The sequence below is a fragment of the Schistocerca cancellata genome, chromosome 4, assembly GCF_023864275.1.
Source record: "Schistocerca cancellata isolate TAMUIC-IGC-003103 chromosome 4, iqSchCanc2.1, whole genome shotgun sequence".
In the NCBI taxonomy this organism is placed as follows: Eukaryota; Metazoa; Arthropoda; class Insecta; order Orthoptera; family Acrididae; genus Schistocerca; species Schistocerca cancellata.
In genome coordinates, this window is record NC_064629.1 from 249,357,564 (window position 1) to 249,382,972 (window position 25,409).

The 25,409-nt window shown below is 39.2% G+C and overlaps 1 protein-coding gene across 1 annotated transcript in view; it reads left to right on the forward strand.

Annotated features, from left to right (window-relative positions):
- Positions 1-25,409, forward strand: part of LOC126184063 (KICSTOR complex protein SZT2-like) — a 513,866-nt gene that overhangs the window by 283,301 nt on the left and 205,156 nt on the right. The window contains exons 12-13 of the mRNA XM_049926423.1: positions 6,254-6,439; positions 14,081-14,285. Coding sequence (XP_049782380.1) covers positions 6,254-6,439; positions 14,081-14,285 — 391 coding nt within the window. The remainder of the gene's footprint in view (positions 1-6,253; positions 6,440-14,080; positions 14,286-25,409) is intronic.

A 25,409-nucleotide genomic window follows, 5' to 3' on the forward strand; every position in this document is an offset into this window, starting at 1 on the left:
CCTGGTCTGGCAGTGGTGCAGATCTCAGGTTGTTGTAATCCCACAAGAGAACATTGCACTATGACTGACACATCAACTTTATTAAGTCTAGAAAACAACTTATTATAATGGGTACACTAGCCACAGAGTAGCTCATAGCAACAGTTTGACAACACATATGAAGAGGTAAGCATGTAACTGAGTTACATCTAGCCAGGCCTGTCTCTAAAAGCCGTCAACCAGATGGTAAGGTGTGCACACAAGAGGCTGCACACGCATTCGTGAGTGGAAGCCTCTGATCGTTGTCGAACTTCTAGCTGTGTCTGCTAAGTTCTGCGGTGTGCTTTATGACTGCTTGCCTGAATCTTGGGTGTGGATCTATGCGGGTCATTGCACCATTCCACTCTTTGGGGAGCAGAGGTTTGCTGATCCCCAGGGTGAGTTGCAGACAGCTGTGATGTAGAGATGGCATCCACATTCATGGAGGCTCAGTAGGCGAGAGGAGCAAGCAACCCTAAGTCGCCAGAGACCTGGGTATATGGTGAAATTGGCCAGTGCAAAGAGAGTTCCAATGCCTCTCCCTCCCCCTCCCCATCCCCCACCCACTCCCCCTCCCCTTCCCCTTCCCCCTCCCCCTCCCCTTCCCCCTCCCCCTCCCCCTCCCTGTCACAACATGAAATTACAGAACTGGCGACGGGCAGTCCAAGTCGGAATCCACAATGATATCCGATGGTGGTATGGAAGATGGAGCGACACTGCCGCAGGCAGAGGCATCTCCTGTGACATGTGACAGTGAACCAGCTGGAGCACCAATGGAGCTGCTGCCGGAGGCTGCCAAGTCATAGTCACTACTGTAAGTGGAAGAGGAGACTGGAAGCATCACACACAGGCTGTGCCCAGTGACCACATTACCACCAAAGGTGGTGTTGCAGCTGGGATGGGGGAGAAGGTGGGTGGGGGAGGGTGCTCACTTGTATGCAGAGCTGATTTTGGTGGTACTCGACCTCCTGATCCCCTGTCTGGAGGGTGTAGACACAGTGGCCATTCTGGCGCACAATGACTGACGGTTTTGAGCAGGGACACTGACCAAAACTACATACCCAGACTTCCATCACTAGCATAAAGCCTGGTGCTCTGGAATTCAATGGTGGACAGAATCCAAGATGGAGGAGGTGGAGCAGTGTCCTTTGTTTGCACCCCTGGAGTAACTCTGCTGGGCTACAAGGACCAATAGGAGTTATCTGGTAGGCTGTCAGAAAAAAATTAACCCTTCTTCAGTGGGAAAATCTTGCAGATGTTTTTTCATCTGGTTGTTAAAGAAGCACACCATGCCCTTGACCTCCCCATTAGATTGTGGGTGGAAGGGAGGGGATTGAACATGACGAATGTCTGACTGCACACAGAAACGTTTGAGATAGGATTTGGTGTCCATTATCAAAAACAAGGATTATGCGAGATGCCTTTAATAGGTTCCACAACAAAACATTGTCTCTAAATTTGGTAGAAAATCCGAAGAAATTCTGGTCGTATGTAAAGTACACAAGCGGCAAGACGCAACACCTAATACCAGGTGGAAGAAATTTATGACAAGAATAATGCATGACATACGTCTGCATCTGTAAAGTGGACGTTGTGAAAATGCTGTTGTAGATGGTGTTGTAATGTGGAGAGGACAGCTGAAGCGCACTAACCAATTTGCAGTGAATGTTTTTGCAATCATCTCGGCAGGTATGTCTGTGACTGGAACAGCTTCTTCCCATCTTGTGCACATCCTCAGTTGCCATGAATAGATACTTGTAATCTTCTGAAGGCAGCAGAGTGCCCATGAAGTTGATTTGTATTTGACCAAACCTCATTGGAAGCACAGGGAAATATCCAATCTCTGCTTGAACATGGCATTCCACCTTGCACTGCTGGCATTGAAGGCATGCACGAGCCAGGCCTGAGTGTCTTTTTTTGTTGACAGCCACACGAAATGGTCGGTTAATAATTTAGTCATGGGATTTATCCCTGGATGTGCCAAGTTGTGGACACTGTCAAATTCTACTTTTCCAAACTGTAGCAAAATATAGGGCTGTGGCTTTCGTTGTCAGACTCACACCATCCATTAGAACTGTCACCCAGCATCTCGACATGCTTTAGCCTCAGTCTCATGGGAAAAATGTCTCACGCACTTGTGTATCATCAGCAGCTCTCTGTGTAAGTGCTTCATTTTCTTTGGCCTGGTTGTAATTTTTTTGAAAAAATAACTTAACAGCTGCCAGTGATTGTTGACATTCTGGTGTTGAGTGGCACCAATTGCTCTTTACCTGCTGTGTACGACAATGGCCATTGGTGGTGTTGACCACAGGTTGGGTGAGTGCCACAGCTTCCGCAAGGCTCACCTGTAGATCATGGATAGTTTTATCCATTTCTAGAGTCCATTTGAGTACTCTACCCTGTGTGTTGTGACTGGAATGTGCTGTTTGATGTTTGGGAAGTGGCACAGCTGTGTACACTTTGTATCTTAAGATCCAAAACGTCTATGATACAGGCCAATGTTAGTAGAGCTATCTTGGAATTGGCTGCCATCTGGGATTGAGGAACACAGCATTGTGAACATGACCTTTTATTAGGGTCAGTCTCTAGCTGTAATACCTGAAATGGCTTGGTCACTGTCTCAACTGTGCCGCATAGACTTTGGTGTACTTTGGCTAGGCTCAGTGAATGTAAGAATGAGGTAGTGGCACAGTGAGGCATTGTGTTCTCCATTGAGCTTGGTGGTTTTTGGTTGTATTTGACTAGAACATTGGTAGCTGTTGATGCTGTGGCCACCACAGCAGTTGAATATAGCGTTCTGTGTGCCCTGGCAGCAGCTCGCAGTAACTTACATAAAGGTTGCCCTTCATGCACAGTCAAAGCTATCTGTTCCTGTGAAGGCAGCTGTTGTTGCCAGGTTGCCAGATATGTAATAACAAATCATCAGAAACCACACTAGTGCCAACCAAGCATGCAAATGACTCCAAAACTCTGATGGGTTTTTGTCGCCATCTTTTTTCATGGTACAGCACTTGTTTAAGCATTTAATCAAGTAGTTTAGTGCAATGAGCAACTAAATCCATTTTGAGAGCAAGCTAGGCTCATTGGTGAGGTGGGTACAAAGTAATGTCCAATACAAAAGTGATTGCCCACAGCTCCAGGTTGCTAATTGCCAGTTTAATCTGTCCGTATTATGTCAGGATTGATATCGATACCTGGCATTGCAGGGAAACCCATCACAGATGATTACACTCAGTCTGAGTTCAGATTTAGTTGTGGCACTGCATTAATTGATTGCTGTCATGGATGAAGAAAGCTTCAGAAGCTCAATCTCTTGCTGGAGGTGCTGGATCTCACAGTCGATGGCGTGTAACAGTTTATGTGCGTCCTTCATGTCAAAATTACATTTCACAGGATGTGAAAAATATTTTTCCACCACGGAACTACTTTTTTTTTTTAAATCAGGGTTACCAATTATGTAGGCGAACTTACTACCCACATATAACTATCCGCACTAATTTAGTGTATAATGATGATCATTTTTATCAAGGAAAAGAAAGTAATATATCAAGATGCAAACAATAAATCAGACAGTGAATATTCAACATTTTCACAGAACATATATCAAACTCCATTGATTTATCCTTTATTCCCTCGTATGCTAGTTCTGTGAATATTTCAAGGATTACAGTTATATGCTATTGCTACTCAGCTTTATGACACATTTGAGTTATGAAAGTTTATCATATTTTTTCTCTCATATTATGGTGTTTGAAGAGAACAGAAAACACTCCTAATAAATAAAATGAACCTTTGTATTCAGTTGGTGAGGAATCTATTATAAATTATGAGGATCACTGATTGCAAATTGCTAAAGGACAGTTTTTTAAAAAGCATTCACTTAGGTAACAAAAGTCATGGATTCAACAAGTTGTTGGAAGTCCCTGCAGTAATTCTGAGCCTTGCTGCCTCTATAGTTGCCTGTAATTGCAAAGGTCTTGCCAGTGCAGCAGTTTGTGCACGACCTGACCTCTCGAATATGTCCCATAAATGTTCAATTTGATTAATGTTTGACAATCTGGGTGGCCAGATCATTTGCTCAAATTGTCTAGAATTTTCTTTAAACACAACACGAGTGGTTGCAGCCCAGTGACATGGCGCATTGTCATCTGTAAACATTACATTGTTGTTTAGGAACATAAAGTCTATGAATCGCGGCAAATGGTTTCTAAGTATCTGAACATAACTATTTCCAGGCAGTGATCAGTTCATTTGGACAAGAGGACCTAGTCCACTCAACCTAAACAGGGCCCTCACAGTTATGGAGCCATCACCTGCGTGCACATTGCCTTGTTGACAACTTGGATCCTTGGCTTCATGGATCTGCACCACACTTTAACCCTACTGTCATCTCTTGCCAACTGAGATTAAGACTCATCTGACCAGGTCACAGTTTTCCAGTCATCAAGGATTCTACGGATATGGTCATGAGTCCAGGAGAAAGGCGATGTCGTGCTGTTACCAAAGACACTCGCGTCAGTCATCTGCTGCTGTAGCCCATTAACGCCACATTTCACTGTACTGTCCTAACAGCTGTATTCATCATTGTATGTCCTACATTGATATATGTGATTATTTAATGCAGTGTTACTTGTCTGTTAGCACTGAGGACTCTATGCAAACACACTTCTCTCAGTCGCTAAGTGTAGGCTGTCGGCCACTGCATTGTGTGGTGAGAGGTAATGCCTGAAATTTGGTACTCTCAGTAGGCCTTGACACTGTGGATCTCAGAATTTCGGAATTCCCTAATGATTTCTGAAATTGACTGTCCCATGCGTATAGCTTCAGGTGCCATCCCATGTTCAAAGACTGTTAATTCCCATCTTGCGGCCACAATCACATCGGAAACCTTTTCACATGAATCATCTGAGTACAAATGACTCCTCCACCACAGCACTGCACTTTCATACCTGGTGTAAATGACACTACTGCCATCTGTACATGTGCATATTGCTATCTCATGACTTTTTTTCAGCTCAGTGTATAATTGAATCATAAATAAAACTTTATTTAGATTAATTGTGAAGCAAATATGTAAAATGTTTAGGTTTATAAACATAAATGAGTTTCTATGTAAGACTTCTTTTTGCAGTCAACGAAGTGGTTTTGAATGATTTCTCAACTAAGTTGTTTTCCATGATTTCCCTAATTCATGTAAGGCAAATGCTGGAATGGTTCCTTTGAAAGGCACGGCTGATTTCCTTCTCCATCCATCCCTAATCTGAGCTTGTGCTTCATCTGTATCACCTTGTTATCAATAGGGTGTTGAACACTAATCTCCCTCTCCTCCTTCAAGTAAGTGAAGTGTCACAACCATTAAGACAGTGGACTCACAGTAGGAAGGAATAGATTCAAATTCCCTTCTAGCCAGCCAGATTTACATTTCTTGTTGTTCCCTCAATCACAAAATTTCTGGGATCTCAAGAAATTCATGGGCTGTTGCCTTCTCCTTGTTGTCAAATTGAACTAGTACTCTGTGTATTATGCTCTCAATAGTAATGAGAAGTACTCTCAGTAGCTGGTGCTCCTACAGATTACACATGCTTGTCAAAAGTTATACCATCACCAGCTGGTATGAAAATGTTTATAGTTGCTAACATTAATTTGTGATGGTGGTACAACATGATTTTGACAAGAAGTTAAGAAGAGGTTAAAATTCAGTCTGTGTTCTGTAGTTAGCTCTGAGACATGGGTAGCAATGTTTTCATTCTCGTTTCAACCATTAATCACCTCAACTATTTAGTAAGTTGTTAGCTTTATTGTTTCCATTAATTTATATTGTATCATAGACTTTCCTGTGCCATGTTTATAACACAAGTTATTTGCATGTTCAGAAGATAGGCAGTAAATAAGGCTTCTGATACATAAACATAATGACCTACCTCCTTAATAATAGGTCCAAACCAACAACATATTCAGTCAGTGTGCATTGGAAGCAGTGTGTAAATATTGAGTTCCTATTGTTTTCCTCTAACCTGCTATGAAGCGGATATTATGGAGTCAGGTCTGTGAGTAAGAGATCAGCACAAATGCAGTGAAAAAGGTACATATGTTTTCAGGAATGTTCATAATTTTTTATGCAAGGAAGTTAAAACTTTTTTGTAACTTGAGTACCGTAATTAACTTTGTTCTTCCTCTGAAAACTTTATCATTAGACTTATACGAACATTTTTTAAACTGTAGTTCTTTCTTACAGATTGAATGGTTGCTGCGTGATTGGAGAGCAACATTCCTGCTCGATGTATTTCCTATTCGGGAGGAGACTTTGGAGTTTGTTGCAAAGCATGTGGGAAGTTCACTCGGTCGTTCAAGTTGCTTGCTTGAAAAAGTTCCTTTACAGTTTGTCTTTGGGCCAAGTCAAAGTCTTGAGAGATTCATTCAGGTAATTCCAGATACAAGTAAAACTCTTTGAATTTTACAATATATTGTACACTTTCAAATAGAAGACTGCTGTGACCTGAAGGGTGAAGGGAAAACAGAATAAAATTTAATATATGTTTATCTGTCAGTGGCACAAATAAATGATAAAAATTTTAGATTCAGACAAATACAATTATAATAGTGTCATGTAATTAGAAATTAATGTAACCATTATGCACTAAAATAAGATATCTGGTTGTTATGATATAGAATGTACTCTTGAACTTATTCATTATCTATTAACTTGCTCCACCCCACTGACACTGACTTCTGAGGGACTTTTCTTAGCTAGATGGCTTTGGATTATGTACCATTCTTGCTCATTTGGTAAAGTATTTGTTAAATGGTCAAACCAGGAACCATTTCAGATAATATGTGCTTGGATATGGCCTGACTGTGAAGTAGTTCAAAGACCATGCTGTAAGAAGTAAGATCTTTTTATCATAACAGTGTTAACTCTCAGGATTCTGGCTTCCAAATATACTGAAACATCAGTAGTGTTCTGGATTGCAATCTCTTACTTTAGGGTAGTAATAGCTCATTGAAGTTTTGAATCAGTTCATGAGGCAGCCATGGATGGTTCAATTGGATGAGGACTGTGATGAGTTTGCACTCCTTTTAAAAATGTTATCTGGTCTTGTTATTTTGTGTTGGCAGTGGAGAAGGGGGCATGTGCATAGATTTGACAAATTACAGTGTAGCTATCATGAGCATATGAGGTACTGTGTCATGATGTCTGTATGTGAGTTCATACAAAAAGTTCTGTAACACCTAAACAAAGTGCTGATGTATGGTAAATAAAATTCACAGTAGTGGTTTATTTCACCAAGTATTAATGATGCTCCAACTTAATGCAAGTCGTTAAAGTTCCAACATGTGAAGTCAGCACATAATTAAGCTTAATTATAAGTCATGTCTTTCAAAACAACAGCATGAGGCTGCACTCAAATTGTGCATTAGATGCTCACAGCCCAATCTCTCCATCACCATAGCAGTGTGGCATACCACTTCCCAGAATTAGAGTCCAGATCTTCAAAAAAGTGACACAGTTCTGTTGCCTATCACTGCGTAATTATGAGCAGCTGACCCAGGTTCATTGGACACCAGCACTTTTGTACTCTCCTTGTCAGCATGTACAGAAAAGCTTTTTAGCAATGCCCATCATTAAAATTATACTGAACATATAGCTACCCCACGGATATAAATTTATCCATTTTTAAATAATTTTGCAGTAAATGAGATCCCTCACCAAGTAGCAGAGGTGTGGGGTCATTGACAGACATACAGAAAAGAATGAAAACTCTTCTATCTCTTGGAAGAGCTCATTTGAAGAGCTATAGTATAAACAAACAAACACACACACACACACACACACACACACACACACACACACTTATGCACCTAAATTATGCTAGCTGGGTGTACAGTGCTGGGATTGCAGTTTGGCAGGTGTGCCGGGGTTACGGGTCCTGTAGGGTGGGGTGGATAGAGGCAGAATGAGATGGGAAGTAGGATGATGGGTTGGGACACGTAGATAGAACGAATGGCCACCGCCAAACTGTGACCAAGAAAAGAGCTGACCATCCAGCTGCACAACACATTGATGAGCACAGCATGCCTCAGTTTAATGGCTGCTTCACTATCCGTGCCATCTGGATCCTTCCTTCCAGTACCAGCTTTTCTTTAACACATCCTTTGCTCCCATAATCCTCCTGACCTTAGTCTCCACACATCCTCTACCCGACAGTTTCTCCTTCATATGTCTTGTCACCTCCTACCAATTCACGCCTCCACTTTATATCTGTTGTGTGCTGCCTGAACTTAGTGGCTTCAGTGCTCCAGTTTCGCATGCCTAGGTTGTGCACCTAGCAGTCGTCCCTCCCACATTGCTTTCCTGCTTATCTGTTACACCCTCTGAACTGCTAGCTATCTGTCCCCAAACCCTTATCCTGCTTCCCACCCCTTTCTACATCCTGCACTACCCCTCACCCCATTACACCTGCTGAATTGCAGTCCTGGCGTATGTCCAGCAGGCACAATGAAGGTGTACAGGTACAGGGATTGGACAAAAATATGAAAACACTGCAAGAAAAGCATGCTTGAACATAAATGCAGATGTTAGCCAAGCCTGCAGGTTGTGCTGTTGTATTTGACCTCAAACAAAACCCATGCAATGTCCTCAGTATGTTTCAAGGGACAGTCATGGTCAGAACAGTGTTCTGTGTAGTTGTGAGAGCATTATGGCAGAGCTAAGTGACTTCAAACATGGGCAAATCGTTGGTGCTCGTATGATGGATGCTTGATAGTTGAAGTGTTTGGTGCTTCAGGAGGAACCATATCAGAGATTTATACCACATACAGTGAAAGTGGAAGAACATTATCTGCTAATTCACAACACAGACAGAAGTGTGTGTTGAGTGAGTGTGACAGATTGTCATTGATGGGGATTTTAACAAACAATAAGTGGACAAGAGCTGTAAAAGTCACTGCAGAAATAAATGTCACACTTGTAAACCCCATCAGAACCAAAACAACATGAAGTGAGCTCCATAAACAAGGGATTTCAGGGCAAGCTGAAATTACAAAACCACTTGTCAGTGATGCAATTCCCTTTGAAATGAAAATGTTGTTCCAAAGCCATAAAACCTGGACTACGGAGAAATGGAAGAATGTCATTTGGTCAGATGAGTATTGCTTCACACTCTTCCAAACATCTACCCAGTTTACCTCCAAGAGTGAATCGTGGCTGGGATTCAGTGATGATTTGGGCAGCCATGTCATGGGGTACCATGAGCCCGATGGTTACTCTGCAAGCAATTTTGGGTGATTCTGTGTTCCAAGATAACACAGTCTCTGATCACCCAGCTTGCATTATCCAGGACTGGTTCTGTAAGCACAAAGATAAATATCGCATCTCCCCTGGCCACCACAGTCACCAGATCTCAATGTTATTGAATCTTTGTGGTCAACTTTGGAGAGAAGGGTGTGTGATTGCCATCCATCTCCATCATTCTTACCTGAACATTCCAAGATGACTGGAAGCTGTTTTGAATATAAATGGAATACCTACTCCATAGAACGCATGGTAATGTGTTGTGTTTTGAATGTTTCCATGTTCTTGCCCTCCACTCCTTCTCCAGTCTCTCTCTCTCTCTCTCTCTCTCTCTCTCTCTCTCGCTCTGTGTGTGTGTGTGTGTGTGTGTGTGTGTGTGTGTGTGTGTGTGAACAATTCAATGTTTCTTCTATTTGGTGAGTGGTCTACATTTACTCATAAGGAATTTACTTACTTCCAGAACTTTACTTATTAGAGTTATCCATATTGATATGCTGGACCAGTTGTGAGCATTTCTGAATCCAGTAATACCAATACATTCGAATAAAATGCAAATAAACATCAGTTTTAGTAACACTGATCTGAATTACACAATAGAAACATGTATTTCAATAATGCTCCTGATTTAGGATGTGTTGTAGTATTGTCTTAGCAAGCTGTCTGGTGGTATTGTTCAATTTATTGTCTCTTGTATCATTGTGTATCAACCATCTATCAATTTATGCATATATAGGAGGTAAAATGCTATGTATGCAAAATTGTAAAGTATTCAGAATAGATAAGAAGAAACACATTTTTATGTGACAGAAATTTCACAGGTGCATCATTTCCTCGGTAGGTGTCCATGAAGGTTATAACATTAGTGATATTCAGAGAGGTGTTTGAACTACCATATGATGAATATTGTTGTTGAAATGTTTCTGACCTGCTATGGATTTATTTTTGTAGGGAGAGATGAAGTGTTTGGTGTATGAGATACTGATACACACTCCAAAAGAGCTGATTGCTCATTTGCTTGAAGCTGCAGCCATTACTCATGAAACACCTGGTTGTTTTGAGAGTGTTAGGCAATCATCAGTACTCAAACAATATTCATCACATGGCAGTTTGAAAACCGTCTCTGAACTTCAATAGTGTCAAAACTTTCATGGACCCCAGTGAGGAAACAGTGCTCCTGTGCATTTTTGTCACAAGAAAGTTTCTTTTTATCACCTCTGAACACACTGAATATATTGTATACAAAGTTTTTTACATGCTTTATAATAAAACAGTATTTTACCAAACTAAACTATACTACCTTACAATATGTTGATGCCATAGGCTCAGGATAGGGACAGTCTAAGGAGTACTGGCTGCCTTATATAAGTATTACTGTCTCTGTTGTGTCACTGATTTATTTAAGGTTTATTTCATATTATTTCAGCTTGCATGTCCACATCATATGAACATTTGATTTGATACTTTAATACATAGTAGTTCTTGTTGATGTCTTCAGTTTAAGATATTGCATGGCTCTGTAACTTCACAATGTTTATCAGCAGTTGATCTTAATAACTTAATTTCTGTCTGCCTAATTTGGCATGCTATAACTTTTACAATTTTTATCTTACAATTAAGCAGCTTATATTACCTTACTCATCTCTCAGAGATTTTTTTCTAGCTATGTAGATGGAATGTAGCATAAAGGTTGCTGAGATCTTGGTTTTAGCGTACTACTTTCTGCAACCACAAGGCAGCCAGAAGCTTATGTGATCCATTGTCCATCTGTCCACCTCCTAACATTTCATAATTGCCTGCTGCATCAACTAGCTATGGTGAAGCCACTTGTTACTTGCTCAGTGAGGCTAGTGTGGCCTTGTAAATGTAGCCAATCTCGCATATTGTAGCAACATTTTTTAGTGTGGCACTCATGCCCACTTCTGTAATGTTACAGCACTATCCATGAAAGTTGGGGGTCTGCATTTGAAACTTGTCTGGTGTAACATTTTAACCCACCATAAATCTTTATAAAGACAGTATGCTATGTCTTAATTTTAGAGCCTGGATTCATTAATACTTATTCATATATCACAGGAGTTGGAACAGTGTCCTACCGTAAGGCTTATATCCCAAGCAGGTTGTTGGACTATATATGAGATGTTTCAGACCTACAGAACTAGCCCATTTTCTTAAAAACCATGCTTTCAATCTTTTACAAGTAAAATGAGTTTTAGGCATACTGGGAAGGACAAATTGAATGGTGATGCTTACGTTACCTGGAAACTGGTGGAAAATGGGGAAAAGAACTCAGCCTTATAATTTCAAATTCTAGCATGGTACAACATTAGCACCATTGAATAGTTGTCAAAATTGAACCATTTTTGTATTTTATGTTGCTCTGATGTGCTTTCAAAAACTATTCCTGGGGGGTGACAATCTGAACAATGCTTAAGGAAACAAAAAGGAATTGGACTGAAGAAGGAATGTGCTGTTTAATGTTACGATGAAGGGAGCACTTTTTCTTATACTTTCGACACTGAGTAAACTTTATTTGCCACTTTAACACTGAGAAAAAATATTAGAGAAGAACATGTTTTCATGTGTAGGTGTATGGAAATAGGTGTTCACAATGCTTTTTCTAAATATAATTATGCCTGATGATGTGCACTTTGAGAACCTGAAGTCACTCTACATCTGGGAACGATCAGCATGTTTCACAAATTCTACTTTTTTATGTTGTCTGTCATTTTAGGATACGACTGAGGTAATTCTGGTGATCATAGTGGCTAACTGACACCCCACTGCCAATTTCTCAACCATAAAAAAATTGATTTAATGTATGCATAGCCACCAAAGAGAAATATCTCATCTCGGGCATTTATCCTGATGCAATTGTGTTGTAAGTGGAATGTCTTCTAACAACTTTGACAGTGTGTGTTGTAGAAATATAAATTAATCATTGTCATTTAACTGTTCATCACAAATTAATGTGACAATGACATAAATCACTACCAGTAAATTTATCTACATGGTATTTATGTTCGCCTAGATACTCTTCTTGCTGTTCTTCATGTGGAAAGAGGGGCTGAGATTTATATATCAAGGGAAAAAGAAAGGAAGATAAGAGTTTAATGTTCCGTTCACTGTGATATTATTAGAGCCAGAGAACATACACAGATTCAAGTAGGAGAAGGAATGAAATTGGCCATTTTCTTTCACGGAATCCATCCCAGCATTTTGCTCTAAGCAATTTAGAGAAATTGTAAGAAACCTAAATGTGGATGACTGGGTGTGGATGACTGCCATCGTTCCAAATGCAAGTCCAGTGTGTATTTTGTAGTTGAGTTTGTTTGTACCTTTTTCCAGCATTTTCAAAACAATGTGAACCTTACCATTTAGTTTGCCCTTATCGATTGTCAAAAGCACATTTTGCCCAAAAAATATTTGATGCATTACTTTTGAGAAAAAGGAACACTATGTTATTTCTCAAACACCCTGCAGAAAGAATAAAAAATAGTGGGTCAGATATGAATGAACTTAGAAGCAAGAAAACACCAACTAGAGTTATCTTAATCAGAAGTCATCACCTGCAGTTTCTCTGATGTTTCTCAATATATTTGCAGTTTCCATTTGTGAGCTCAGCATGCATCCACAAAAGTCTTTGATCATTTTCCCAATGGACTGTCTGACTGGTGGAAAAACCAATTTTTAATTTAAGTCAACACATTTCTCGTGAGAAAGTCTTTTTTGTTCAAGAAATGAGTCTACGAACACTGGTAGTATTGTTAGTATAGTTGCCAAATGTTTTACTTCATTATTAAATTTGTGTGTCAGTTTTAATGTGGACTTTGACAAAGTATGATATATGCATCGATATTTTGTGATTTGTAACTGGTCAGCATGCAAGTGTATGATCAAACAAGTCATGTAAACTGACTTGTTGCATCTCTTTTCTCCTCCTCTCTAGTGAAAACAGTAAATTTTGCAGGAGATGTACCTAAAGTTAAAATTTAACTACTTAAGTTTCTGATCTAGTGTTGGTTTGTTCAAGAAGTACCAATAATTAATATTTATTTGAAAAGTAATGAGTGGCAAAATTTAAGAAGAGGAACAAACATGTGAATGTAATTGATGAGAAATCTCAACCCTCTGTGAAAGCAGTAGAATACAGGAGAGAACAGTGACAAAGAAGCTGACAAAAGGAAGTTTTCTTCTGTTAAAATATCTGTTGGATGTTGTCAACTGCCAGAGAGAGCAGTGATCACAATGAAGAAAGCTTGCAGAGTTTTTTATGACAAGTGACAAGAAATACCATTTAATTTATGAGTAATAACATGCTTTGTGTACCTATGTTTATTTTCATGTGAATTTATTCCCTCTTGTGAGTTTAATGATTCCTGTAGTCTGTTCAGTTCACTTGATCTAATGTTCTGCCATTCTCATACATTGCTTACATTAACAATTAGAGTTCCTGTAGCTTGTTTCACAGTTCAGTATAATTAATATGAATTAGGAGCATAAAAAAGCAAGGCACTTTGTGTACCATTCATGTCTCTTAGTCCTCACCAGTGCACATGGATTTGAATTTTAATTGCATATCTTATGAAGTGTACAGATTTCCTAAGAACTAAATCTCATGCCAGTCACATAGAAAAGTATTTAAACATAAAAGTTTTCCAGATTGGAAGGAAAAATATGTTGTTACTATTTAGCATCCCCCTTTAATTTCAGATATAGCTTGATAAAATTTCATTATTATAATGTTTCTTTGTACTTATTTTCTGTTGACAGGAATTCAGCAATTTAGCAGTTAGTGGTTATCATCTTATACAACTTGGACAGTTTTATTATCTTGTCAAAAATAAGACTCGGTCATCAAGGAGAAACAGTTCTTTAATTCCAACTGTAGGAAACAAAGTCTCGTATCAACCACACATGACCGACTGTGCTGAGCTGTATGCAGAACCTCGAGAAAGGCTTACAGATAGAGAGTCAAGTAAGCAGTCAGATTCGTCATTCTGAGTTAATCATCTCAATAAATTAAACAGTTGTGGTAAATTCCCAACATGTTTGTGCTGTAGAATACCAGTAATATAGATCTTATAATATTAATAAATTATTAGACAGAATTGTTGGTCACTACTTACTGTCAGGAGGCAAAATGTGTAGCACTGCCAATGCACACATATAAAAGTGGCACACAGTATCTATTGCCAGTACTACCAATTTCACCTGTTGAAGGTAAATAAGGCCAGCTCTTCTGCCTTGATTGAGTTTTCCTTTGATATAGAAATCTTATAAGTATGTCAGATGAAAATGGTTCTATTTGATAATATTGATTTTCACTTCAATACCCTTAGCCTGTTCATCAGGCTTAGTATCTTGAAACATTTTTTTTTTCATTTTTAAGCATTTCAAATATTATAAGATTGCTTTTATGCTTAATTACTTGTGTTAAAATAATATGCATCTTTTGTTGGTACAAATAATGATCCACCAAATAACCGTTTCTAGTACCTTTCAATAGAGTTCATCATTTGTGGCTTCAGGTAGTGCTTCTGACTTTTAAAATAAAAGTTATGATGGTACTATGTATGTACTCAAAAAATCACATAATGTTCTGTGGTGGAGCATGTGTTGTGTACCAGTATCATTTTGCTCTTCATACTGTCAGTACACCTCCTGTAAATCCAAAATTGTCTAATTTTAGCACCAAGAGTATTACATGAGATGTGTATGGAATGACGCACCTTGCATAGTACACATTCAGAACTTTAATATTTTGGTATTACATAATGCACACTGTTCTGTCTCATTTACTAATGCAAAGATTGAGCACATCCATGATACTCTCTGACAGACTGAACAAACCCATGATAAGTCTTTCTTATATAATGGGCTGACAGTCCTGATAAACATTTTAAAATTCATCGTATTCTGCTTACAACAGCAAATTTAATTCAGATTCTTCTCGTAGAAGCAAGTTTTGAGATGTCACCATTACTATCGAGCAGCCTAAAACAAATTGTGCACATACATTGCAAATCTATGTTACTATGTAGACATGTTGTTGTTTAGTGTTGTTGCCAGAATTCTTAAAAAGCACTTGACCAGTTTACTTCAAGTTTTTACACAAAGCTCTTATGAACATTCAGGTGGACAAAGGCTATATATTTTTTTTAATATGTAAGTATATATGATATATAAAGGGGTAACATTGTTTCTAGTAATCTCAAAAAGTTCTTGACTAATTTATGTCAGATTTTTACACGTTGCTTTAATAAACAATTGGACAGACTTGGGCTACATATTTTTTAATATATAAAGACTGAACATTGTTTTCACTAATCTTGAAAAGTTCTTGACAAAATTAGCTTCAAATTTTTACCAGTACTCTGATGTAATTTGGACAGATAATATATATATATATAAACAAAGATGATATGACTTACCAAATGAAAGTGCTGGCAGGTCGACAGACACACAAACAAACACAAACATACACACAAAATTCAAGCTTTCGCAACAAACTGTTGCCTCATCAGGAAAGAGGGAAGGAGAGGGAAAGACGAAAGGATGTGGGTTTTAAGGGAGAGGGTAAGGAGTCATTCCAGTCCCTGACATATCTGATATGTCTGCTTGTGTCTGTATATGTGTGGATGGATATGTGTGTGTGTGCGAGTGTATACCCGTCCTTTTTTCCCCCTAAGGTAAGTCTTTCTGCTCCAGGGACTGGAATGACTCCTTACCCTCTCCCTTAAAACCCACATCCTTTCGTCTTTCCCTCTCCTTCCCTCTTTCCTGATGAGGCAACAGTTTGTTGCGAAAGCTTGAATTTTGTGTGTATGTTTGTGTTCGTTTGTGTGTCTGTCGACCTGCCAGCACTTTCATTTGGTAAGTCACATCATCTTTGTGTTTAGGTATATATATATATATATATATATATATATATATATATATAAAACAAAGATGATTTGACTTACCAAACGAAAGCGCTGGCACGTCGATACACACACAAACATACACACAAAATTCTAGCTTTCACAACCAATGGTTGCCTCGTCAGGAAAGAGGGAAGGAGAGGGAAAGACGAAAGGATTTGGGTTTTAAGGGAGAGGGTAAGGAGTCATTCCAATCCCGGGAGCGGAAAGACTTACCTTAGGGGGGAAAAAAGGACGGGTATACACTCGCACACACACACACATATCCATCCACACATATACAGGCACAAGCAGACATATCCACTTCCCACGTGGAATGTTTCCTTCTATTATATATATATATATATATACGAGGGCAGTTCAGAAAGTAACCTCCGATCGGCATAAGGTTTTTACAGCCAAAGGATATTCTGCAGCAGCTATTCATCGTGAGCTTTGTGCCGTGTACGGACCAAGAGTTATGAGTGAAGGAGTTGTCCGTGAATGGGTACGTTTATTTAAAAGTGGATGAGAAAACGTTCATGATGAAGAGAGGAGTGGTAGACCATCATTGGTGACTGACGAACTCGTTCAGACAGTTGATGCAAAAGTTCGTGAAAATCGACGTTTCTCAATGTCGGAGTTGTCTACTGGTTTTCCACAGATTTCTAAGACTCTCTTGTACGAGATAGTGACAGCAAGATTGGGTTACCGTAAGTTCTGTGCACGATGGGTGCCCAAAATTCTTACCGACCACCACAAAACTCAAAGAATGGCCTCTGCATTAGACTTTCTGTCACGTTATGAGGACGAAGGAGAACCATTGTTAAACAGAATCGTGACCGGTGACGAAACCTGGATTAAGTACGTGAACCCTGAGACAAAAGAACAATCAAAGATGTGGGCACATTCAAATTTGCCTACCAAACCAAGAAAAGCCTCGCAAGATTTTTCTGCCAGAAAACTGATGGCAACGGTGTTTTGGGATGCCAAAGGGGTGTTGTTGGTTGAATTCATGGAATGTGGTACGACCATTTATCAAGATGTGTACTGTGAAACAATAAAAAAGTTACGACGGGCTATACAGAACAAACGCCGTGGTATGCTGACTTCCGGTATCGTTTTTTTGCACGATAACGCCCGTCCTCACTCTGCTCGCAGAACAACGGCCCTTCTTGAGTCCTTCAAGTGGGACGTTATCAACCATCCACCTTACAGCCCAGACCTGGTGCCAAGTGATTATCACCTCTTCATGCATTTGAAGAAATGGCTCGGGTCACAGCGGTTTGATGACGACGAAGAGCTCAAAGATGCAGTCACAGGCTGGCTCCAGGCACAAGCGGGTGATTTTTATGCAGAAGGAATTTCAAAGCTTGTGAAGAGATACGATAAGTGCCTCAATCGCTATGGAGACTATGTAGAAAAATAGTGCAAAGATGTAGTTGTAAGATGTATATATTAAAATATTTTTATTTAACTTGGTGTATTTTTTTAAATCAACCGGAGGTTACTTTCTGAACGGCCCTCGTATATATTTAATACATGTGATATATAAGTATATGTAGTATGTCCTAGGGAAATGTTGTTATCAAAAATCTCCAAAACTTCTTGATTGATGTATATCAAATTTTTGCACGATACTCTAATAAACACTCAGATGGACATGGGCTGTATGTTTTTTAACCAACAATGTACAAGTTTTCTATTAAAACCAAGAATGAGTAAGAAAATACTGTGCTGTGCTGAGAAAATGTACAGTTTCATTTTCTTTCTAGCAGTTGGTTTTAACTACAATGGCAGAGCATATAAACAGTAAACAAATTAAAACTTCCTGGCAGATTGAAACTGTGTGCCCGACCGAGACTCGAACTCGGGACCTTTGCCTTTCGCGGGCAAGCGCTCTACCATCTGAGCTACTGAAGCACGACACACGCCCGGTACTCACAGCTTTACTTCTGCCAATATCTTGTCTCCTACCTTCCAAACTTTACAGAAGCTCTCCTGCGAAACTTGCAGAACTAGCACTCCTGAAAGAAAGGATATTGCGGAGACATGGCTTAGCCACAGCCTGGGGCAGGTTTCCAGAATGAGATTTTCACTCTGCAGCGGAGTGTGCGCTGATATGAAACTTCCTGGCAGATTAAAACTGTGTGCCCGACCGAGACTTGAACTCGGGACCTTTGCCTTTCGCGGGCAAGCGCTCTACCATCTGAGCTACCGAAGCACGACTCACGCCCGGTACTCACAGCTTTACTTCTGCCAGTATCTCGTCTCCTACCTTCCAAACTTTATAGAAGCTCTCCTGCGAAACTTGCAGAACTAGCACTCCTGAAAGAAAAGATATTGCAGAGACATGTCTGCTTGAAACACCTCGCTTGTGTCCCTTCACATTAATGATTCACACATCATCACATTCACCTCAATGGTGCAAAATAATTTCATTCTTTGTTGTTCTTATTTCCGAAATGGAAACTCATCTTTAATTTCATCACTAAGTACACACTTTATTTTTGGCATTTCTGTGAAAATTTTGCAATGTGTCATATAAAGTAATGCAACGTGTGCCTCTAACAGTTTAAAACCACGCTTCTCAACGTGGTGATCTGAAGCAAAGACAATGCACAAAGAAAGTGCAAATGACAAACTGCTAATCATGTGAAAGCATGACATAATACCAAGCAAAGTACTTCAAAAATTGTGCCTCATTCTGTTTGATTTCATCAAAGTGTGTATCTCCTTCATTATTTGGATATGACTACATCTGCTCTCCATTTGGTTACACTACATTTTACTTAAAAAAAGGTATTACAAAACTTGTGGGATATATAGCAAAAAATGGGACAATATGCATCCAATATGTCTTTTGTTGGGACAGGGAGGACACCTAAACTAAATAATGTGTGATCCCATGAAATACAGGACATCTGGTAACCCTGCTGTATGTAGAATTTTAAACAAAATCTGAGCAGCCATTGTAGGTTGTTTGCAGATGATGTTGCCGTTTATTGTCTCATAAAGTCATCAGAAGATCAAAACAATTTATAAAAGATATGTGTGTGGTGTAAAAATTGGCAGTTGACCCTAAATAACGAAAAGTGTGAGGTCATCCACATGAGTGCTAAGAAGAATCCATTAAACTTTGGTTACATGATAAATCAGTCAAATCTAAAGGCCATAAATTCAACTAAATACTTAAGAATTACAATTACAAACAAATGAATTTGGAAAGAATACATGGAAAATGTTGTGGGGAAGACAAACCAAAGACTGTGTTTTATTAGGAGAGCACTTCGAAGATGCAACAGATCTACTAAAGAGATTGCCTGCACTACACTTGTCCATTTTCCTTTGGAGAACTGCTGCATGGTGTGAGATCCTTACCAGATAGAATTAACGTAATACATCAATAAAGTTCAAAGAAGAGCAGCACATTTTGTATTTTCGAGAAACAGGGGAGAGAGTGTGGCTGACATGGTGCAGGATTTAGGGTGGACATCATTAAAACAGAGGCGTTTTTCATTGTGGCAGAATCTTCTCATGAAAATTTTATCACCAAATTTTTCCTTCAAATGCAAAAATATTGTGTTGACACTGATCTACATAGGAAGAAACAATCATCGTAATAAAATAATGGAAATCAGAGCTCGCACGGAAAGATATAGGTTCTCATTTTTTCCAAGTGCTCTTTGAGATTGGAATAATAGAGAATTGTTGTGAAGGTGGTTTGATGAACCCTCTGCCAGGCACTTAAGTGTGATTTGCAGAGTATCCATGTAAATACTGGTGTAGAATAAACAGCATTATGCTGTTTTGTTTTCTTCCTCATAGTCTGCTGTAAAAGAAAACCCGTAAATATGGAAAATTGTATTTATGGCTTATCAGCTTATGAGCAGAATACTACTGTGGAATCAGAATTGTCTGAAACTCTGTAATCCAACCCCATTAGCACATTACAACTATGTGAAGTACTGTCACTGAATCATGTTTGATTCCAGGGAATGGTTGTGCCCCATAACCATGACATAATCCAGGTCAGAAAGAAGGTCAGCATTGATTATAATGTCGTCTCTCTTTTTTATTGTATTATAGATGTCATGTAGACAGGACATATTTATAATGACACATATTCAATTCGAACTCGGGCATGTACAAGCATTAGTCCCACCTAATGCCACGTATCCACAGTCCCCATCAGTGTCCTCCATGCTCGCTAATTTTAGATTCTCCCTGAAGATTGAACATAAATGTGCATCCACACTGGAGGGTGTGGATTCATTGCCCAGGAAGATGAATGGATTATATGAATGTGTGGTGTCTGTTCTCTCAGACAGGTCAAAAAGAAGAGACACCATACGGGTTCCACAGCTGTGATAAATATTATGTAAATTGAAGGGGAAGGGGAGAAAGGAAAGAGAAGAAACTAATGTATCAGCTGCATAGGTACTTTGTGCGAAATCAGTGGCAATGAGTGAAAATGCATGCTGGACCAGGACTCAAACCCAGGATCTCCTGCTTTCTAGGCAGTTGCATTAACGACTGTACCACTCAGACTCAGCATTTATTACAAATACACGGACTATCTTGGCATGCTCCCAGGCTGATTCACATTCCCACCTAGCGCCACCTATCCTCAGTCCCTGTCCATGTCCTCTACGCGTGCTAACTGTAGATTCTCGCTGGAGTTCAAACATAAATGTGCATCCACACTGAAGGTTGTGAATTCATTTCTCATCAAGGCAAATCAATTATTTGAATGTGTGGTATCTGTCTTACATTTAACAGAGAGTGTTAAGACTCACGGCTTATAGCTATGTGATCTATTTGATTTGCAGTAACGTGATATTATGAGACCCACGACATCTAATGACAGTTATGATGTGGAAACACTATATCTCCAATGAATAGGTCATGCTCATTAAACATATCTATCAGCAGTTCACTGTTTATGTTTCCATCCCCAATGCCATGGATATCCACAATGTGTTCAGTTCCTTCGTTTTCTGAACCAGATTTTGTGTTCAAGTCTCCCACTAAAATATTTATGTCACTATGTTTTTTTTTTTTAAGTACTCCCTTTAGATCTGTATAAAATGCATCCTTTAACTCTCGTTCAGCCACTTTGATAGTTGCATAGCACTGAATTACAATGATATTTTGCACATTTACTTTAAAGTTTGCAGTTATTAATCATAAGAGCTGTACACCATTCCTTCGTATTGCATCTTCACCTGCCTGTCCTACATACAACAACATTCCACCATTCTGTATTTATTCCAAACTCCAAAAGTGTTTTTCTTTTCAGGCCAAAGGTCGTATTCTTAGGATCCATGTGGTTATTTATACTTTTAGTTTCTGTTATTTGAATTTTTGTTGTTGTTGTTTGTTATCAGTCCACAGCCCCCAAGAGTCCTAATGGAGCTGCTACCTCATGGCCTGGACATGTACCCAGGTTTTATTTCAGGGCCTTACCCGTTAAATAGCTTGTAATCACCTCAACTACAGAACACTAGCCATCCCTCTGCAGTAATGCATGCATGCACCACTGTTGTCCTGGTTACCAACAATATTTCACTGCCCGGATTAGGGGACTGTGCCAGCTGCCACACAATCATAGAGAGGGAAAGGAAAGAATAGGAAACAAAAGAGGATGTTGTGAGACATACTTTGTCTGGATCCTCTGTGGACCCTGTCTGGCCTGGGAGACCCTTCTGGCAGTTACACTACCACTGGTGTAGCCCACCACTTCAGTGGAACACACACACACACACACACACACACACACACACACACACACACACACACACACACACACACACCCTCTCTCCTCCCACAGACATTCTTTTATTGAGGCCGTGTCTTCTGAGGGGGTGTTTACTTTTTGAGAGTGAAAAAAGAAGTCCATGTCTCATCTATTTTTAGGTATGAAGTGTCATTTAATATGACATGAGAGACAACTGGTATGTTACTTAGCAGTGGGGAAGAAAAAATGATCCTGATGGAAACACTAAATGTCCTAAAGAAATTCCAACTTTTCTTTGGGAATCACTTTTCTGGCCAACATTTTTATGTTCATGTATTTATTTTGCCAATTGGGCTAGTAATAGGAAGGCTAGATAATAACTCAGTATACTTTAAATAAGATTTTTGTCACTGTCAGCATCTAAAATGCTTTCATTACAAGAGAGCAACACTAAATACTTCAGCCAACCAGAAACATAGTAAGTAAGTTAGTTATACTTTCATTTCCTATGTACAAATTAGGAATTCTCAGAACATCAGTACTACATACACAATAGAAGTAATGCATCCTGGCTTCATACATAGGAGCCAATATAAGTGGTTATGAATTTTGACACCATTAACATAAAATCTGTATGATAAAGATTTTGGTTAAGTAGACATTGTGCCGCTTCCTCCGCCCACTGTTGCAAAAACAGTACTCATTTGTTGAGCTTTAAAGTTGTAGTGCTCAGAATACCTTGAAATTTCGATTATACAAAGTATTTTATTTAATTCAAGAATGCATTTGTGAAGACAAGTAAATTGGCTGGAGTCTTCAAACAGTAAAGTTTGATGGCAACTTACAGATGTGTACTTCTACATCCATGCTCAGAAAACCACTGTGAAATGCATGACAGAGGGCACTTCCCATTGTACCAGCTATTAGGGCTTCTCATTTCATTCACATGTTGAACCTGAAAAGAACGACTGTTTAAATATCTCTGTGTGCCCTGTAATTAATTTAATCTGTCCTTATGATCCTTATGAGAGTGACATGTAGGGGGCTGTAATATATCCATGGAGTCATAATTTAAAGCTGGTTTTTAAAACTTCGTAAGTAGGGTGTAATGGGGTAGTTTGCTTCTATCTTGAACCATCTGCTAGTTCAATTTCTTTGGCATCTCTGTATCATGAGTCAAACAAGCCTGTGACCATTTATGCTGCCCATCTCTTATACATTCAATACCACCGGTTATTGTATTTTGTACTTATCCCACATGCTTGAGGGATATTCTAGAATGGATCACACTAGTGTATTGTAAGCAATCATATCTATTTCCATTGTATTCTACCAAAACTGAAGTGCTACCTGGTTTACTTATGACTGAGCATATGTGATATTTCCATTTCATATCCCTACAAACAGTTACACCCAGATATCTGTATGAATTGACCAATTCCATATATTGACTTGTTGATATTGTAGTTACAGGTTACTGTAATTTCTTTTTCTGTTATTTGAAGTGCACAATTTTACATTTTTGAACATTTAAAGCAAAATGCTCTTCTTTGCACCACTTCTTCCTAAGATCCAGCAGAATATTTTTACAGCTTTTTTCAGACAATGTTTCACTATAGGTAACTGCATCAACTGTGAAAATCTGGAGGTTACTATTAATATTATCTGCAAGGTAATTAATATACAATTTGAACTGCGGGGTTCCCAACACAGTTTCCAGGGATACACATGTAATTACTTCACATCTGTCGATAACTCTCCATCCGAGATAACATGCTGCACCCTCCCTACCAAGAAATCCTCAGTCCAGTTACAAATTTTGCTTCATACCCCATACAATCATACTTTCTAAAATAAGTATAGGTGTGATACTGAGTCAGAATACTTTGTAGAAATCAAGAAATACTACACGAGTGTCTTGATCCATGGCATTCAGGATGACGTGTGAGAAAAGAGTGGGTTTGGTTTCAGATGATCGATGTTTTCAGAATCAGTGCTGGCTGGCATGGAGGAGGTCATTCTGTTTGAGATACCTCATTACATTTGAGCTTAGGATATGTTCCAAGATTCTACAACAAATGAATATGAAGGATAATGGATGGTAGCTGTCTTCCAGTTGTTGGGCTTGGTTTTCTTGTTCTGGGAAACTATGTTAGATTATGCTTAAAATGGGGCTAATTCAGCTGCAGATTTGGTATAGAATTACATAGAGATTCTATTTGGCCCTTGAAGCTTTTTTTAATTTTAGTGAGTTCAACTGTTTCTCAACACGACTGACACTAATATCTATATCTCTCATCCTTGAAGTGAAGTGAGAATTAAATTAGGGCAGTGCCCCTGGATTTTCCTTTATAAAGAAACAATTGGAGATGGAGTTCAGCATATCTGCATTTGATATGCTTCTGTTAATTTCATTTCTTGTCTTGTCCACAAGTGACATTAACTTTAGTATCACTAACAGTCTTTACATATGACTAGAATTTCTTTGGTTTTTGTGACATATCCTTTGATAATATTCTGCCACAGTAGTTGTTGAAGCTTTAGGCTTTGCCAGCTTGATAGCCAAATACATTTCACTTAGCATCTCCCTAATGTAGTAACCGTATACAGTGAGCATGCATAAATGAACATCATGCACCTCCACAGCCAGCCCAAGGAGGCTGCCTCACAGTGGCACAGGTGGTGCAAGAAGTACTACACAATGTGTAAATAACCGTATATAAGCCAGTGCACTGTGTCCTCAGCTGCTCTATTGTTTTCGTGACTATGGAAGACTTCTCTGTTAGCATTAATGTAACTCCTGATTTCATGTGCTGTTCTTACTACATTGTCTTCTTATGTCTGTATTTTCCTTTATGTGGAGGCAAATTAAAAGTTGATCTGTGGGAATTATAATATTGTATTTGTGAAATTTTACAATATATTTGGTGATGAGGATGCCATTCTACACCATGTGTTGCATTCTCAGTTCACTACGGCCAGTATGTCGGTGGCAGAAATTCTTCAGTCTCTTGTTGAACAGCAGCGAGCTCTCACTGTGGCACTAAACAGTTTGGCAGCCTCAATGACATGCCAGGATTCACCGCCGTTGATGAAGCCACCACCATTTCCTCTGTATGATGGTACTCTGAAAAATTGGGATGCATACAAAAAACAACTTTGGCAACATTTCCAAGCTTTTGGTGTCTCTGACCCTAATGTGTGTAAGGCTTTCTCTCCTATGGCTTTCTCCATGTGTGTATCATCTTTTGTGTCAGATAGCTCATCTGCCAGAACCTGCCAATCTCTTTTGATGAAATGTGTCAGTTTCTCTCTAATTATCATTGCAAATGCCACACGTAAGGCCTCCCTGGTTTGTCTGATAAAGAGGTTCCAGGTGCTGTCTGTGGCTGACGCCGAGCCAGATGCTGTCCTAAAAGGAGTTCATTAAACTTTGGTTACACAATAAATCAGTCTAATC